This window comes from Rattus rattus, chromosome 9 (genome assembly GCF_011064425.1).
Source record: "Rattus rattus isolate New Zealand chromosome 9, Rrattus_CSIRO_v1, whole genome shotgun sequence".
NCBI lineage: Eukaryota > Metazoa > Chordata > Mammalia > Rodentia > Muridae > Rattus > Rattus rattus.
In genome coordinates this window covers 49,908,348-49,925,819 of record NC_046162.1, presented here as the reverse complement: position 1 = coordinate 49,925,819, position 17,472 = coordinate 49,908,348, and the positions used below count along the sequence as shown (strand labels likewise).

The following is a 17,472-nucleotide window of genomic DNA, read 5'->3' as shown; positions in this document are numbered from 1 at the left end:
AGGCGCTCTGATGGTGAACATGTATCAGAAGGCAATGTGAGTTTCTTCTCTGAGGCAAGACTGCAGGATCCAGGTAGCTCCCCTAACTGACTTTAACCCCATGACAACTGTCGGACTGTCCTCTGGCTAGTGTCACCTGTGAGACAGAATCTTCTGGGACTCACCTACCCAGCCCTTCCCTATGACGCAGGCAGCTTCCTGCAGGCCTTGGTTGCCAGTGTGGTTTACTGAATTGCCCATGCTCCCATCCGAGGCATCAGTGTCCTGCAGAGGCCCAGTGTCTGTCTCCTCTTCCCATGTTCCCCTTCGGCCACACAGCTCCAATGCATTTGCCATTCTTTTTTGTAGGAGCAGAGGCCAATGCTGAAAGCTTCCACTTGACCGTTTCCAAATTGACATTTTGTCATTAAAAAGGTTTTTTGTTTTGTTTTGTTTTGTTTTTCTTTTTTCTTTTGTCATTAAAAAGGTTTTAAGTGTATAGTTTGACAATTGGGGGGTTATTGGCTACTCAGATTGCTAGCACTTCTAGTGAGGAAGGGATCCTCAGGGTAGGGTCCTTTCTCTGTTGAGGTTTGCAAAGTCACACTGCAAAAGGAAACCTGAACACAGGCAGCAGTTCATAAGGTGACTACTGAACAGAGCTAGGAACCTTCCTCCCAGACCACATTGTCAAAACAGGACAACAGGACAAGGATGGCAGGGGGAGGGTGATGCTAGGGGAAGAGTGTCATGACCTTCCCTGGAGAAGCGAAGATTCCAGGAACTTGAGCACCCCTGTCCTTTGCTTCCTTGAAGGTCCAGCACTTCCTGTCCTATCTGCCGATGACTATGTTACTTAGGACAGAAATTAGAATGTGATGAATCTAGAGGTTATCTGCTGACTCTTCTGACAGCCACTTTAGAGCTACCCAGTGTTGAATAAGTCATCTAAAGAGGAACTCCTGGCCTTTGAGCATCCTGTTCTCAAACATCAAGGTGAGGTCAAAATGTAGCTAGGTAATGTAGACAGTTCACTGGTAGTAATGTAGCTAGGTCATGTAGACAGTTCACTGGTAGTAATGTAGCTAGGCCCTAGACAGTTCATGGTAACAATGTAGCTAGGTCATGTAGACAGTTCATGGTAACAATGTAGTTAGGTCATGTAGACAGTTCACTGGTAGCACTATAGCTAGGTCATGTAGGCAGTTCACTGGTGACAATGTAGCTAAGTCATGTAGACAATTCACTGGTAGTAATGTAGCTAGGCCCTAGACAGTTCACTGCTAACAATGTAGCTAGGTCATGTAGACAGTTCACTGGTAACAATGTAATGTAGCTAGGCCCTAGACAGTTCACTGGTAACAATGTAGCTAGGCCCTAGACAGTTCACTGGTAACAATGTAGCTAGGCCCTAGACAGTTCACTGGTAACAATCCACACGTGTGACCCTTTCACAGTTATTTAAATCAAGGACTATTTTTTAACCATTCCAGGAGCCATACGAGGGTCTAAGCAGTCATTCTTACTCTCCTCAAGTTTAGATGCAGGGAAAGATATGTAACAGAAAAATGGCCATGGGGCTATGTAGCAAATGTATGAGTGCATGCAGAGCCTGCAGAGGCTAGAAAGGGTGTCAGATACCCTGGGATTACAGTTATAGACAGTTGTGAGCCCCCAGGTGAGTAATGGGACTTGAACCTGGGTCCTCTGCAAGAGCAATAAGTGCTTATAACTGCTGAACCATCTCTTCTGCCCCATCTGCCCTATTGCTTGGAGCTTCTATCATGCTATCCCAGACACCAGACAAGAAGCACTGAGGGGGTTCAGCCTTGCTTTTTGTCTGTGTTTTTATGTCTGTCTATTTTCCCCTTCCAGAACATAAATGTTTCTCCATATAATTGTATCTTGGAAGTCTCTCTCTCTCTCTCTCTCTCTCTCTCTCTCTCTCTATATATATATATATATATATATATATATATATATAGATAGATAGATAGATAGATAGATAGATATAGATATAGATATATAGATATAGATATATATCAATCTCTCTCTCAATCTCTCTCTCTCAATCTCTCTCTCAATCTCTCTCTCTCATATTTGGACTTTTAAATGAAATTGGAAATTTTGAAACTTTAAGAACTCTCGGAGGGGTTGGGGATTTAGCTCAGCGGTAGAGCACTTGCCTAGCAAGCGCAAGGCCCTAGGTTTGGTCCCCAGCTCCGAAAAAAAGAAAAAAAAAAAGAACTCTCGGAGATGGGCTAAATGTATTGTGCATTATGCCATGGGAAATGAATTATTTGGGGAGCAGAGGTGTCATGGTTTGAGGATGAAATGTTTCCCCAAGACTGAGCACTGAAAGCTGGGTTGTTACTGGGAGTCAGTGACTCTTAGGACATGAGGCCTCATGGACAGAAGTGAGGCCGCTGGTTTGCTGGTGCAGTTCCTCTCTGCAGCCTGCAGGAGGTGAGCAGCCTTGTTAATTAGGCTCATTTGATTTTCTCCCTCACTGCAGGGCCCAAAGCACTGAACCCACCATGGACTGAAACCTCTGAACCCACCAGGGACTGAAATCTCTGAACCCAAGAGACAAAATAAACCTTTTCTCTTTTTAAGTTAATTATCTGGGGTATGCTGTTATAGTAATGTAACTCCAACGGATACATTTTTCCCTTGGAGAAATTTTGTGTGAGTAATCAAGTCTTTTGTTTCTGAATCATGAGATCTGGCTCAAAAGAAGGGAAGAAGAAGAAGCTTGCCTCTCTGAACTGTTATAAACTGACTTGTTAGCTTGTAAGTGTGGGGAAATTCTAGATTAGTGATTCTCGACCTTCCTAATGCTGCAACCCTTTAATACAGTTTCTCATGTTATGGTGACCCCAATCATAAAATTACTTTTTTGTTGCTACTTCGTAACTGTAATTTCGCTATTGTTATGAATCAGAATGTAAATATTTGCATTTTCTGATGGTGTTAGGTGACCCCTGTGAAAGAGTCATTTGACCCCACAGTGGGTTGCAGCCCACAGGTTGAGAACTCCTGTTCCAGCCCTTTCTACTATTTATGTTTTCACACTTTCTACCCACCACGCTGACCAAGAAAAGTGATGAGCTTCTTGTGTTAATATGGGACAAATAGCACTCTTTTAAAGATGCTTTATTTACATGTGTACCCAGTGGGGTAAAGAGAAATGCAAGTCATTTATCTCATTAGGAGGAAGTGTCCAGAGGACAGGAAGAACCCAAAAACTCACACTCAGAAACAAAATAACCCAATTTTAAAATGGGCAGAGTATGAATTGGTGTTTTTTCTTTCTTAAGGAAGATGTAAAAATAGTCAATATGTCCTCTCTTTTTCCGGCTGGAACCATGGAGGCTGTACCAGAGAAGAAAAAGAAGGTTGCCGCTGCGCCAGGAACCCTTAAGAAGAAAAAGGTTCCTGCCGTGCCAGAAACCCTTAAGAAAAAGCGAAGGAATTTCGCAGAGTAGAAGGTCAAGTGCCTGAGGAAGAAGTTTGCCCTGAAGACACTGCGAAAGGCAAGGAGGAAGCTCATCTATGAGAAGGCAAAGCACTATCACAAGGAGTACAGACAGATGTACCGGACTGAGATTCGCATGGCTAGGATGGCGAGGAAAGCTGGCAACTTCTATGTGCCTGCAGAACCAAAATTGGCCTTCGTCATCAGAATCCGAGGTATCAATGGGGTGAGCCCAAAGGTGCGCAAGGTGCTGCAGCTGCTCCGTCTCCGGCAGATCTTCAATGGCACCTTTGTGAAGCTCAACAAGGCTTCAGTGAACATGCTGAGGATCGTGGAGCCCTACATTGCATGGGGGTACCCCAACCTGAAGTCAGTAAACGAGCTCATCTACAAACGAGGCTATGGCAAAATCAATAAAAAGCGCATCGCCTTGACAGATAACGCCTTGATTGCTCGATCTCTTGGTAAATTTGGCATCATCTGCATGGAGGATCTAATTCATGAGATCTATACAGTTGGAAAACGCTTTAAGGAAGCAAATAACTTCCTATGGCCCTTCAAACTGTCTTCCCCACGAGGTGGAATGAAGAAAAAGACAACTCACTTTGTAGAAGGTGGAGACGCTGGCAACAGGGAAGACCAGATAAACAGGCTTATTAGACGGATGAACTAAGGTATTGCCCGTGGTATTTTTATAATCTGGTCGGTTAATAAACAGTCACAGCTTGGCAAAAAAAAAAAAAGTCAATATGCATATAACACACCATGAAAGGATTCGTTATCAAACAGCAATGAAATTCCAAGTCATACAAACTAAGACGCCCATAATTTCAGTTTTGGTTTTCTTTCTTTCTTTTTTTCTGTCTCCATTCCATTGTTTTATTATTTACAAACGCTACAGAACGAGAACAGACACGCTGCGGGTAAGAGGGATCCAGAGGGAGGGATTCACAGAAAGATGGTGCACCGGGGCCATGAGAGCAGCACACAGGCCATATCTATGGGACAGGCAAGACAGGAAGGGGTTAAAAAAAATGAGATCCAAGCCAGCCAGATCGCAGGGAGGTGCCGGGGGTTACAATCCCCCTCCTTGTCTCCCCCCAAGGTCACAGTGCATGCAATAAAATATATGTACAGGAGCTGGATCCTTCCCCTGTGGGGGCCCTGAGGGTCCAGAGCTCCCTTCAGGAGGAGCGAAACCAGTGGCTCCCCCTGGCGGCCAGGCCAGGCTGAAGCCACATGCGTCAGGAGCTAGGTCAGTCCCAGCCGTTGTCTTTGATCATGTGATTGAGTTCAATGATGTACTTCCCCTCCTTGTATTTCTGGCTGCTCTCAAAGGCTTGCTCATATTTCCAGCCCAGAGTGGTCTTGCAGTTCTCGCAGTGGATGTCAGCGACAGCATGAAGACCTGTCAGCAGCACCCGCTCTTTTGCTGGCCCACAACCCACATTCACCCTTGGAGATGAGGTCGTCGTGGTTGGCCAGGTGAGCACGGCAGTGGGCACAGCTGTACCTCCGGTGACAATCATCCAAGTAGGCCTGAAACGTCTTGGGCTTTGAAATCCGCACCATGGCAGGGGGCCAAGGGCAGTGGCCCCACGCGGGGAGCGGCCCACGGGGAGCAGAGGGAGCCCAGTGCCTCGCCTGGGCGCGTGGAGGGCCCGGTCCGCGGGGTGGCCTGGCCTGGGAGTGGGTGGCGCTCCTGATGGGCGCCGTGCCCCCCCCCGGCCCGGTTCGCAGCCGCCTTGACTTGTTTACCAGTTTTGGTTTTCTAAGACAGGTTTTCACCCCGTGGCCTATGCGGACCTGGAATGTGAGATTGTGCTGCCTCAGCCTCCCAGGTGTTGAGATTGGAAGGGTCCATCACCACGCCCAGCCTGGGATATCTATAGCTAACAAGAAAAGAAGAGGACTAGAGAGATAGTTCAGTGGTTAAGAGCATCGACTGCTCTTCCAGAGGTCCTGAGTTCAATTCCCAGCAACCGCATGGTGGCTCACAGTCATCTGTAATGAGATCTGATGCCCTCTTCTGTTGTGTCTGGAGACAGCTATAGTGTACTTAAATAAATAGATAAGTAAATCTTAAAAAAAGAAGAAGAAGAAGAAGAAACGAAAGAAAGAGTAAGCTTTGGTGTAAGTGTGAGGAAATTGAATGGTTGATTCTTTCCTGGTACAGGTAAAGGTAAAACGGTTCTGCTGCTGTTGAAAACAGACTAGAGAGTCCAGAAGGACACATTTGCAGTTAGCTAACTTCCAGAAAAGAGGCTAACATTATGGAGGGAGAAAAGGAGGCTCATCGGTGAATGATGCTAAGAAAACGGACCCTCCACCTGCAAAGTAGTATTGGACCCTCAGCTCACAGCATATACAGAACAACCCACCATAGAGAAAGGATGCCTGAAACCAGAACGCTACAAGGAGAGAACACGGGAGGAAAGCAATATGTACGATCATATAGGCATGGCCCCGAAGAAGAGGCAAGGAAAAGGAACAAACCAAGACCCCTTGAAACTAAAAGATTTGGGGAGACTGAGAAGGCATGACTATGTGAAAGCATTGTATCTGAAGAACGCTTGTCTTGCCAGAAATAGAGAAAGGAGTCCTTGACTACACATGACGGGCAAGCAAGTCTTGTCCTTCCATAACCCGGTATCCACAGGAAGTTCCTGCAAATGGTTGATAAAAAGGTTCTAACTCATTCAAGTATGACTTTTAATAAGAACTAACACGGACTTCACATAGAGAGTATAAACTTTTAATTTAGTTTATTTGGTTTTTCTCTGTGTGGCCCTGGCTGTCCTGGAACTCGATCTGTAGACCAGGTGATCGTCTCAGAGATCTGCCTACCTCTGCCTCCCAAGTGCTGGGAGGTGTTCCATCACCGCCTAGCTAGGGCACATACTTTATATGTGAGGAGTAGCACTCAGCATTTCCACAGAAGTGTTCACCAGAAATGGAAACATAGCCAAAGGTTCATGTGAATTGAAAAACGGGCCCAAGAAAGCGAATGCTGGGCTGCCACGGTGGCTCAACTGTAAAAGACAAGGCTCGGGCTGGAGAGGTAGCTCAGAGGTTAAGAGCACTGACTGCTCTTCCAGAGGTCCTGAGTTCAATTCCCAGCAACCACATGATGCCTCCTCTTCTGGTGCGTCTGAAGATAGCTACAGGGTACTTATAAATAAAATAAAGAAATCTTAAAAAAAAAAAAAAAGACAAGGCTCACAACCAAAATATAGGAAGGCAACTGCTGCCAAGAACCAAAGAAAGCCAAGGGAGTTGTAGGAGTTAAGACAGAACTGGTGGAATTCAGAAACACAAGCCTAAAAGGCTAACAAAGACAACATTACAGAGTGATGGATGATGAAGCAGAGAGAAGCTGGTAAGTCAAGAGAGCAATTAAACCATTCCAAAGAATTTAATGCAGATAATCAAAGTCTATGGAGAGAAATGTACCAGGGTATAGGAAAATAATTATAAAATAAAACTCAAGTGAAGTTTTCTTTAAAAAGACGCCGAGATCTACATTTTGAAAAGGCACAACACAGTTTGCTTCTTGGCCTTCTGGCTAAGATCCAGTGTGAAAGGCACACGGATCAGACAGGTTAAGTAGAGAGGTACAAGTCAGTATTCACCACACTTTAAAGATGGAGGTGGAGCCCCGGAAGCAGCTACATTAATTGAATCACTCAGGCACATCTTTGCCCGTGCCAGATGCAATTAACACTAAAAGATATGCTAGGAAAGAAGGAAAAAGTAGTAAGCCTAGGATTTTATATCTGGCCACAGTGCCCTCCTAGAGTAAGGGTTACAACCATATTAATCACAGAACAAAAGAAGGGGCCTGGGGAGCTGGCTCAGTACTTAGAAGCACTTGCTGCTCTTGTAGGGGACCCAGGCTGTGTTTCTAGCACCCACATGGTAGCTAACAGCCATCTGTAACTCCAGTTCCAAGGGATCTGATGCCCTCTTCTGGTCTCCAAGGACCATGTCATGGTGCACAGACATAACTTGCAAAAATATAAACAAAGTAAAAATAAATACATCTTTTCTTAAGGGGAAGAAGAACTAAAGGTGGTGGTGCAGGCCTTTAGTCCTGGCACTTGGGAGGCAGAGGTGGGTGGGTCTCTATGAGTTCATGACCAGCCTGATCTGTAGAGCAAGTTCTGGACTGACCAGAGCTACACAGTAAGTCCCTGTCTCTATGTGTGTATTATATACGTATATAACTGGGCCTGGCAGGACAAGAGCCTGTACCTCAGCACTGTGGGAAACAGAGACAGAGATGGGCTTGCTGCCTGCCCAGCCCAGCTCCAGGTTCAGTGATAGACCATGGAGTGATAGAGCAGGATCCCCATGCTGGTCTTTGGCCTCTGCATGCATGCATGCATGTATGTGCTCACCTGCACACGTGAGGGCATAATCACACACAGAGCACACATACATACACATACCAAAAAGAAGAACTAAAAGTGGGCTGGGAAGATGACTCGACAGGTGAAGACTCTTGCCTCCATGCCCAAGGCCGTGAGTTCAATTCCCAGGACCCACATGATGGACAGAGAGAACAGATTCCTTCAACCTGCTCTCCAGCCTTCACACGCACTCTGTGGCATGCATGTATCTACCCATCTACCCTCACAATCTCCTACACATGCATGTGAACACAAGATAAGTTAAAACGTAATACAAAATTTAAAAGAACTAGAGGAACACTGTTCAATTAGCTGTGTGTGTGTGTGTGTGTGTGTGTGTGTGTGTGTGTGTGTGTGTGTGTGTGTGTGTGTGTGTGTGTGTGTGTGTTTGGAGGGTTATATTACCTGTTTGTGTGTGGTATGTTACCTGTTAGTGTGGGTATGCATACATGTACATGACTATGGAGGCCTGAGGTTGACTTTAGTGTTTTTGAGACAGGATGTCCCACTGAACTTGAAGTCCATTGGCTGAGCTAGGCTAGCTGGCTATGAAGTTCAGGTCCACTTGTCTCTGCCCCACAGTGCTGGGCTGCAGATGACTACATCTGGATTCGTATGTGAATGCCGGGGATCAAAAGCATAAGATCCTCATACTTCCCACAGGGACTCTACTGATCAAGACAACTCCTGCCTCTGCGGAAGCCACAGAAGACAAATTCCAGTCAACAAAGAGACATTCTGTCCAAGGGGCTGAGTGTACAGACTGATACATACGTATGTATGCACACACAGACACGCATGCACACACATGCCCACATGCACATGCACACATGCGCACACATGCACACACACACACACACACACACACACACACACACACTGCAGAAGCATGATGGAAAGAATATTATGGGTTTGGAGAAAGTAATGTGGGAGTTGTGTAAGCATCAAAAGAGAAAGCAGGGGAAGGGTTGGAAAACTGAATAAGCCTCTGGCACTAAAAATATGTTTAACAGGAAAGGGATAGAAGGAAGTTAAGATTGGGTTTTCAGGCTGAGCGGTAGAGAAAACCCAGGAGAACTATAACACAAAATAATCTTAGCATTGCTAAAATAAGGAGCTATCATTTGAGTTGATCAAGATATTATGATTACTAGTCACTGTGAGGTTAAATATGCAGCCTTCCTGAGTATGTATAAAACTACGATGTAAAGCAAAGCCAACAGCTAGGTGTAGTGGTACACACCTTTAGTCCTGGCCCTTGTGGGCAGAAGAGGCAGGTGAATCTCTGAAGTCATGGCCAGCCTGGTCTACATACAGAGTTCCTGTCTAGCCAGGGCTATATAGTGAGGTGATCTCTTAAGTCAAAAAAAGTAATAAATGGGGCTGGAGAGATGGCTCAGTGGTTAAGAGCACTGACTGCTCTTCCAGAGGTCCTGAGTTCAATTCCCAGCAACCACATGGTGGCTCTCAACCATCTTAATGGGATACAATGCCCTCTTCTGGTGTGTCTGAAGACAGCTACAGTGTACTCATATTCATAAAATAAATAAAATCTTAAAAGTAATAAACGTAAAGCAAACAGTCCGTTTATAAAACAATTTAAATATTTTCTGTGTAAATAGACATATGGACATGGATTCGTACATATGTAAAGAGAATCATGGCATCCAGGAGCAGACATATATGACAGTGAGCGTAACTCAACTTATGGTACCTACTGCTAGGAAATGACTTTGTGTTAGCTCTTGTGCTGTACATAAAAGACATGATTAAAACTAACCAGGAGGGGTTGGGGATTTGGCTCAGTGGTTAGAACGCTTGCCCAGCAAGCGCAAGGCCCTGGGTTCGGTCCCCAGCTCCGGAAAAAAAAAAAACTCACCAGGAGGCCAAATGAATTAAGAGGAATAGTGTTTGTGGATTAGTTTGAGATGTTAGTATAAGCCCATGTTTAGCTTCCTAGACATGGATGGTTATATATTAAAATATTACTGGACAGGGTGATGCACACACCTGTAATCCTAGAGCTTGGGTGGTAGAGGCAGGAGGATCACAAATTCAGGGTTGGTCCCTATTTCATAGCAAGTTCAAGGTGCTGGGGGTCACAGACTTTTGAGGGAAGTCAGGCACTGAAAGGGAGACCAGAGAATCATCTGCATGGAGAAGATCTTAAGAGAGGAGAGAGCAGGCATCCAAGGACTGAACCTGCTCTCTGGTGTGAGGGGCAAGAAGGCAGGAGCTTGGGCGAGCCTCAGCCTCAGCACAGAAGCAGAGAAGTCAAGGCGCAGCAGGTGGCTGCTGTCTTCTAAGTCTAAATTTGTCTTATAAATGATTTGAAATCCTGAGAGATGGGGTGTGAGGACACAGCACATTTTGAGGGATTGTGGGAGAGAGTCGGGCACTCCCTTCAGTTGTGTGTAAACTTTTATAGTTAGCGGACACTGTGCTTATGATTACCACCCTCCCCCATCGCAGCCAAAGAACACTGGTGATAAACCATTCTGCTTCTGTCATCCCCTCCAGCCACCTCACTTATCCCTTCTTAGCCAGCATCCTCAGTGCTCTCACAACATGCCCCTAATCACGCCACTGCAGCCTGCTCCAATTTCCTCAAAGTGTCAGTTAGCCAGCTACTGCCTGTTGGATGGGAGGGTAAACTCTTCAAGGGTCAAAAGTGAGCTTGATCCTGGCAGAGTGGTATACATCTATGATCCCTTTTGGGACATTGAGGCAGGGGAATGGAGAGTTCAAGTCCAACCTGGACCACATAATGAAACCCTGGGAAACCTGCTTCTGCTTCTGAGATTTTGTCAATGGTGGCTCTCATACCCATTCCTCTCACCTCTTTATGAGTTGCATCCTTAAAGATGTTAGCTTCAGGAAGCCCCCAAATGTGTGACTTCAATTAAGGGTCCTGTCCAGGGCTCTGCAGTAGACAAAGAGTAACACATACAGGGTGGTAATTTCCCTCTGTGTGAAAGGAGGCCCTGCCTCTCCTGGGAGGTCCGAAGGGTGTACTTTCCCCATGCAACAAAGAAACTGTGGCTCAGACGAGCTGCAAGCTGCATAGGCCTAAAGGAGGGCAACTGGAACTCAGAATTTCTAATTCCAAGTTCAGTGTGTGTGTGTGTGTGTGTGTGTGTGTGTGTGTGTGTGTGTGTGTGTGTAATATCACATGTTTTTAATGTGACTTCTTAGGTATTTAATGTTAAATTATTTTTATGATACTTAAATATAGTTTGTTATTCAGCATTGTTAAGTTTCATGTTTTCTTCATCTTACTGAATTCGTTAATAAAAATTAAGTGGCATTTCTATTACATGACCAGGATACCACACACACATACACACAGACACACACACACACACAGACACACATACACAGACACACACAGAGACACAGACACACAAACACACAAACACACAAACAGACACATGGACACACACACAGATACACATACAGACACACACAGAGAGACACACAGACACACAGAGGCACACACACACACAGACACACACACAGACACACACACAGACACACACACAGACACATAGACACACATGCTCACAGACACACACAGAGACACACACGCACACAGACAGACACACACACAGAGACACACACAGACACACACACAGAGACACACAGACACACACAGAGACACACATGCACACAGACAGACACACACAGACACACAGACACACACGCACACAGACAAACACACACAGACACACAGACATACAGAGACACACCATACACAAGATCCTGCTATTCATTCCTATTTCATTATACATTCATGTCTTCTCTGCCCTCGGGTCCTTTCTGAGTCTAGGACAGATTGTATCAAATGCACAGAAGGTGTTGAGGACCCACTGCATGCCAGGCTTTCTTCCTCAATGCAGCTGCCTTGAAGAAAACAGAAAGGACTCTCCCAACTGGGTTTTGGTATATGGAAAGAACAGATTCAGAGTTAGGGAAACTGAGGCAGAAGTCAAGGGGCAATGAACACTAGAGAGAGAGCAGTTCTCCAGCGCAATCCGTGGAGACGTTCCTTTGAGTGGTCGGCTGAATGTTGGTCGGACAAAGGGTAACTGAGGTCCGGTGAGAATGGGCAAACAGCTGCCAGGGAGCAATGGCTTGGAACTCTGGAGCTGTGACCTAAAGCAATGTGGGGAGGGAAGGGTTTTGTGTTCCAGAGAAGCCATGGCAGGAACTCAAGGCAGGAACCTAGAGGAAGGAATGGGAGCAGAGGTCATGGCGGGCCACTGAGGGAAGTCATTTGCTATTTTCTCATAAGGGTGAACCTGCTGAGATCCTAGCAACTCCGCCATTATAGTTCTAAGTACACATCCTTAAGAAATCTGCACACGAGTTTTTCCTTTCTTTCCTTTTATTTTATTTTATTTATTTATTTTTTTGGAGCTGGGGACCAAACCCACTGCACACAATTTTTAATTTACGTTAGCTTATTTTTTGATACAAATATATATAGATGTGTATGTATAAATATACATGCACTTATATATTTCATATTTTACTTGGTGGACATAAGAAAATGTATTGATCAAACAGTTAATCTTTGGCTATCCGTTTTGAAGAATGCGCTGAAAATGAAGGACTCTTCATCCGGAAAACTATACATCCACAGGAGATCTGGGTTGAATTCAGAAGATCCACGTATATTTTAAATTCAACAATGAGGAGGAGGACGTATGGAATCTATACTGAAAACTTAGCTTTAAAGTCTGCTGACTTAAGGTCTCTGTTTGTAAGAACTACTTGACAAGATCGTGGCTTAGAAACCAAGGGTCAGGCTGTTGCTTTCCAACTTGAGCTGATTACACAGTAGACCCATGGCCCAACCGTAAAGGCAGTCAGGCGGAGCAACGAACCTCTGACAGCCATGGAGTCGCAGACAGCCAGTCTTTTGAAATAGGACAGCATAGAAAACCAGAAGACTTGACAGTGACAAACTAAAAATGTCTCAGAAACTATTTCAGACGACAGTAGAAGGAATTTCCCTTTGAACCCATAAAGGATGAGATCTGCTAGTCAAGACCTGGAGTGGTTGCCAAGCAACTTGGTAGCCGCTCAGTGGACTCAGCCCTGGCAACTCTGATTGGAACCAGTAGTTTTTGCCTCATCATGGGGGTGGAGGGAGCTTAGTCTTATCACAACTTGCTATGCCATGTCTAGTAGACATCCCTGGGAGGCCTGCCCTTTTCTCAAGGGAAACAGGGTAGGGGGGAAGAGGGGAGATGTGGGGAGGAACTGGGAGGAGAGGAGGAGGGAAAACTAAGGTTGGGATATAATATATGAAAGAGTAAATAACTTTAAAAAAGAAACAACAGATTCCTACTGTCTACTTAGTTTTTCTGTAAGCTTAAATTTTCTCTGAAAATAATCCAATTTTTAGAATCTAGACTATAAATGGGTAATATTCTTCTCAAGAAACATGTAGAACCAAATGCTTTATCTTTTTTAAAGGTTTATTTATTTTATGTATGTGAGTACACTGTAGCTGTCTTCAGACACACCAGAAGAGGGCATCAGATCCCATTACAGATGGTTGTGAGCCACCATGTGGTTGCTGGGATTTGAACTCAGGACCTCTGGAAGAGCAGTCAGTGCTCTTAACCGCTGAGCCATCCCTCCAGCCCCAAATGCTTTATCTTAATTCGTAGAAGAAAACTAAGCTAGATGCATCTTCAAGGGGGACATAAAGAATGACTAATCCTCAAATGGAGATGAATCACTGTTGCTGATTGGACAAGCCAAGAGGAAGTGAGACAGTGCCCACAGGGAGACCAGGGTCCTCTGAGAAGTAGAATGACCTATCTTGCTTTGTTTACTAGTCACTTGGCATTTGACACAGAGTCTCACCATGTAGCTCAGGCTAGACCTGATTGCATGGTTCTACCATGGTGCTAAGGTTACAGTTAGATGTATGCTACTGTGTCTGGCTAAGAGATACTCCTTTTTGAACTCAGCTCAACATAGCTAAGATATACAACAAAGAGAAATCATTGTTCACAGAATTGCTCTAAAAATAGGTTGGGTTTACAAGATTAATTTAAATACCCTGAGCAGAGGAGTAGTCTCATTGGGGTATTGGCTATGTATTGGGATGTTGACTGTGTATTGATTACTCTTAAGCAAGTAAAGGCATAAATGGATAATGAACATTTTTTGTTTGTTTTGTGTTTTTAAGACAGGGTTTCTCTGTGTGGCCCTGTCTATCCTGAAACTAGCTTTGTAGACCAGGCTGGCCTTGAACTCAGAGATCCGCCTGCCTCTGCTTTCCACGTGCTGGAATTAAAGGTGTGCACCACAGGCCAGCCAGCTATTGTGTTTTTAAAAGGGGATTTGTTTATTTGTATTTTATGCGTATGGGTATTTTCATCGGCTTGTAGGTTGGTGCACATTCATGCAATGTCTGTGGAGGCCAGGAGAGGGCGCTGGATCCTCTGCAATGAGAGTTACAGACAGTTATGAGCCACCACGTGGGTGCTGGAACCCAAACCCTGGTCTTCTGCAAGGGCAATAAGTGCTTTTAACCAATGAGCTACCTCTCCAGCCCCAACTACTGAATTTTTTTTATATATATAACCAGATATCAGTAATTCCTAAAGAAACCCAGATGTCTGCCAGTCTGCTTAAACATGTTTTTCCATGCAGATTCCTGTTTGATACCTCAAACCCTTAGACATTTTCAGAAATGATAGATGTCTTGGGTTTCTTTTCAAGAGCACCAGTTACCCTGCTCAGAATCTTAGTCATGCCTCTGTTTATTGCCTATGCCTATGGATGTAATGAGAGCTTTTTTAAAGTGTCTCTGAAAAGGAACAAGGCAATCATAATCTAGAAATTTCGCACAGAGGGGGAAATTTTAAAAGAAAAATCTGGAACTAGCAAAATAGTTCAGCGGGTGTGGTGCTTCCTATGCAAGCAGGGCAGCCTGCGTCTGATCCCTGGAGCCCAACTAAAGGTAGAAAGAAAAGAACCAACTCCACGGGGTTGTCCTGTGATCACACACGCACAGGTGCCCACCGTTCATAATAAAATGATGATGCTGTGTCCCGGCCCGAGGGAACATCGACGGAGACCCTAGAGAGGGGGGTGGGATGGATGGGACAAGAGGAGCGAGAAATGGAGACAAGACAGTATTCTGATCAAGTCTCATTTAATCAAGCAGAAAGTACTTGCTTATAAGCAGAAAAATCACACAACACAAGCTGGTAGTCAGGGTAACGATAAACATACATCACATCAGAACCAATGGCATAAGTTTTGATTACCCGAAAACTTCTTACCTACAGTAAGTTCCAATTTTCTGAAATCTCTAACTAACATTGGAGTGACACTCATTCTTGTGCAGAAGTGAGCTACAAGGATGTCTCAGTATTCTTGGCCGGTGGAAACCCCCACGTATGGTACTAGGAAGCAAGGACCCATGAAGCAGAAAACACTTAGTTCAGTCAAAGAAAGGCATAAGCAGGCCGGGTGGCCCCGGACAATGATGGTGATGATGATGATGATAAAAACAATAAAAACAACTTTTGCAAAGGATCAGCTCTTGCTCTTCCTCTCTTCTCTTCTCTGCTTCCTGCCCTCTCCCCTTTGTTCCTTCTCTCCCCCTCCCACCCCCTTCCCTCCTCGTGCTCATGGCCGGCCTTTACTTCTGTCTTCTACTCTTCTTCTCTCATTAAACTTCTCCACGTGGAAAAGAAAAGAAAAGGATCAGAGTGATATGTAATCTCTATGGTGCTCTCAAATATTTGAATGATGTGAAACCACTGAGAAGGGGCAACCAGCTAGAATTTTTTTCTCCCTGACATGTTTTCTCAAAAAAAATTCCATTGGTTTTTTGTTTGTTTGTTTTTGTTTTTTTCCTTTTCTATTTTCCGGAGCTGGGGACTGAACCCAGGGCCTTGTGCTTGCTAGGCAAGCGCTCTGCCACTGAGCCAAATCCCCAACCCCCCGTTTTGTTTTTTAAATGTCATTATAGCTCTGAGGATTTGTAGGTGTTGCTCTAATGAGACATTTACTCAGGATGGAAGTTGGGAAAAAATAATAGAGTATTAACAAGGAGATGTCTGCCGAGATATGTAGCACCTGGCCTGTGGGTAAAGCAAGACTAACCAGCGTGCACGAGGCTCCAGAGGCCCCCAGCACAGCATGGAAATGTGTGCATGTCGTCTGTTGGTAGCCATCTGGGCTAGTTTCAAATCTCTGCCACTGCAAGATACGTGCTTGGTGTCGTCCGTCTTCCTTCCAGCACTCAAGAGACAGAAGATAGCAGATTTCTTTTTTTTTCCTTATCCATCTTTATTAACTTGAGTATTTCTTATTTACATTTCAATTGTTATTCCCTTTCCTGGTTTCCGGGCCAACATTCCCCTAACCCCTCCCCCTACCCTTCTTTATGGGTGTTCCCTTCCCCATCCTCCCCCCATTACTGCCCTCCCCCCAACAATCACGTTCACTGGGGGTTCAGTCTTGGCAGGGCCAAGGGTTTCAACTTCCACTGGTGCTCTTACTAGGCTATTCATTGCTACCTATGAGGTTGGAGCCCAGGGTCAGTCCATGTATAGTCTTTGGGTAGTGGCTTAGTCCCTGGAAGCTCTGGTTTGTTGGCATTGTTGTTCATATGGGGTCTCGAGCCCCTTCAAGCTCTTTCAGTCCTTTCTCAGATTCCTTCAACGGGGACCTCATTCTCAGTTCAATGGTTTGCTGCTGGCATTCGCCTATGTGTTTGCTAAAAAATAAGGAACACTTCACAAATTTCGTGTCATCCTTGCACAGGGGCCATGCTAATCTTCTCTGTATCGTTCCAGTTTTAGTATATGTGCTGCAGAAGCGAGCCCTAGCAGATTTCTGTGAGTTCCAGGCTGGCCAGAGCTACATCACGACACCCTGTCCTGGGGGGAGGTAGGCAGGACAGTACGTGTCCATAGTCCACCAATTTGTAAGCTGTATCAGCGAGAGAACAAAGCACAAATACTGAAGAGAACACAGGGCAAAGGAGCCCTATACACAGCGGGGAGCAATGTAAACAAGAATGCCCACTATGACACCAAATATGGGGTTCCTCAAAAACTACAGGTGGCGTTATTGTAGGATGTGACGAGAGCCTGGGGATCGTCTGTCTCTCATCTTGACTGTCAACTTGATTGGATCTGGAGTCAACCAGGAGATGGGCCTCTGGGCAGGAACATGAAGGCATTTCAGGAAGGATTAGCAGGGGGGAGGCCTCCAGACCTTCCACTTCAGCCTGGGACTGCTGACGTGCTGGTTTAGCCCCACGGAGTGAGATGCTATCTGCCTTGGGCTCTCCAGCATGCAGACAGCCATTGTTCGCCTGCCTAGCCTCTATAGTACAAGATAATCTAATAAATCCTCTTTTGTAATATGTAGTCATTCTATGGTCCTGTCCCTCCAGAAAACCCTGACTAGTGCATACTTAAAGGGATTAAACATACCACACGGAGTCTTGCATGTATGTGTTTATGGTGTTCATGGTAGCCAAGATGGAGAGCCCGCTCAGGTGTCTGTCAACAGATGGATGGTATATATACACAATCAAGTTTTATTAGCCCCAAATAA

General features: G+C 45.1%; 1 protein-coding gene, 1 non-coding gene and 1 pseudogene across 3 annotated transcripts; 1 reads left to right on the top strand and 2 right to left on the bottom strand.

Annotated features, from left to right (window-relative positions):
- Nucleotides 1–3,328: 3,328 nt before the first annotated feature.
- Nucleotides 3,329–4,200, top strand: LOC116909933 (60S ribosomal protein L7). Its single transcript, XM_032913702.1, has one exon. It carries the CDS (start codon nucleotides 3,573–3,575, stop codon nucleotides 4,128–4,130), a length of 558 nt encoding a protein of 185 aa, XP_032769593.1. The 5' UTR covers nucleotides 3,329–3,572; the 3' UTR covers nucleotides 4,131–4,200.
- Nucleotides 4,201–4,322: 122 nt separating this feature from the next.
- LOC116908897 lies at nucleotides 4,323–5,210 on the bottom strand (annotated as a pseudogene). Its single transcript, XR_004389037.1, has one exon. The product of XR_004389037.1 is annotated as a protein yippee-like 3 (transcript).
- An 11,417-nt stretch (nucleotides 5,211–16,627) lies between these two features.
- LOC116910764 lies at nucleotides 16,628–16,733 on the bottom strand. The gene has a single exon (XR_004389273.1). It is a non-coding gene; the product is annotated as a U6 spliceosomal RNA (small nuclear RNA).
- Between the last annotated feature and the right edge of the window lie 739 nt (nucleotides 16,734–17,472).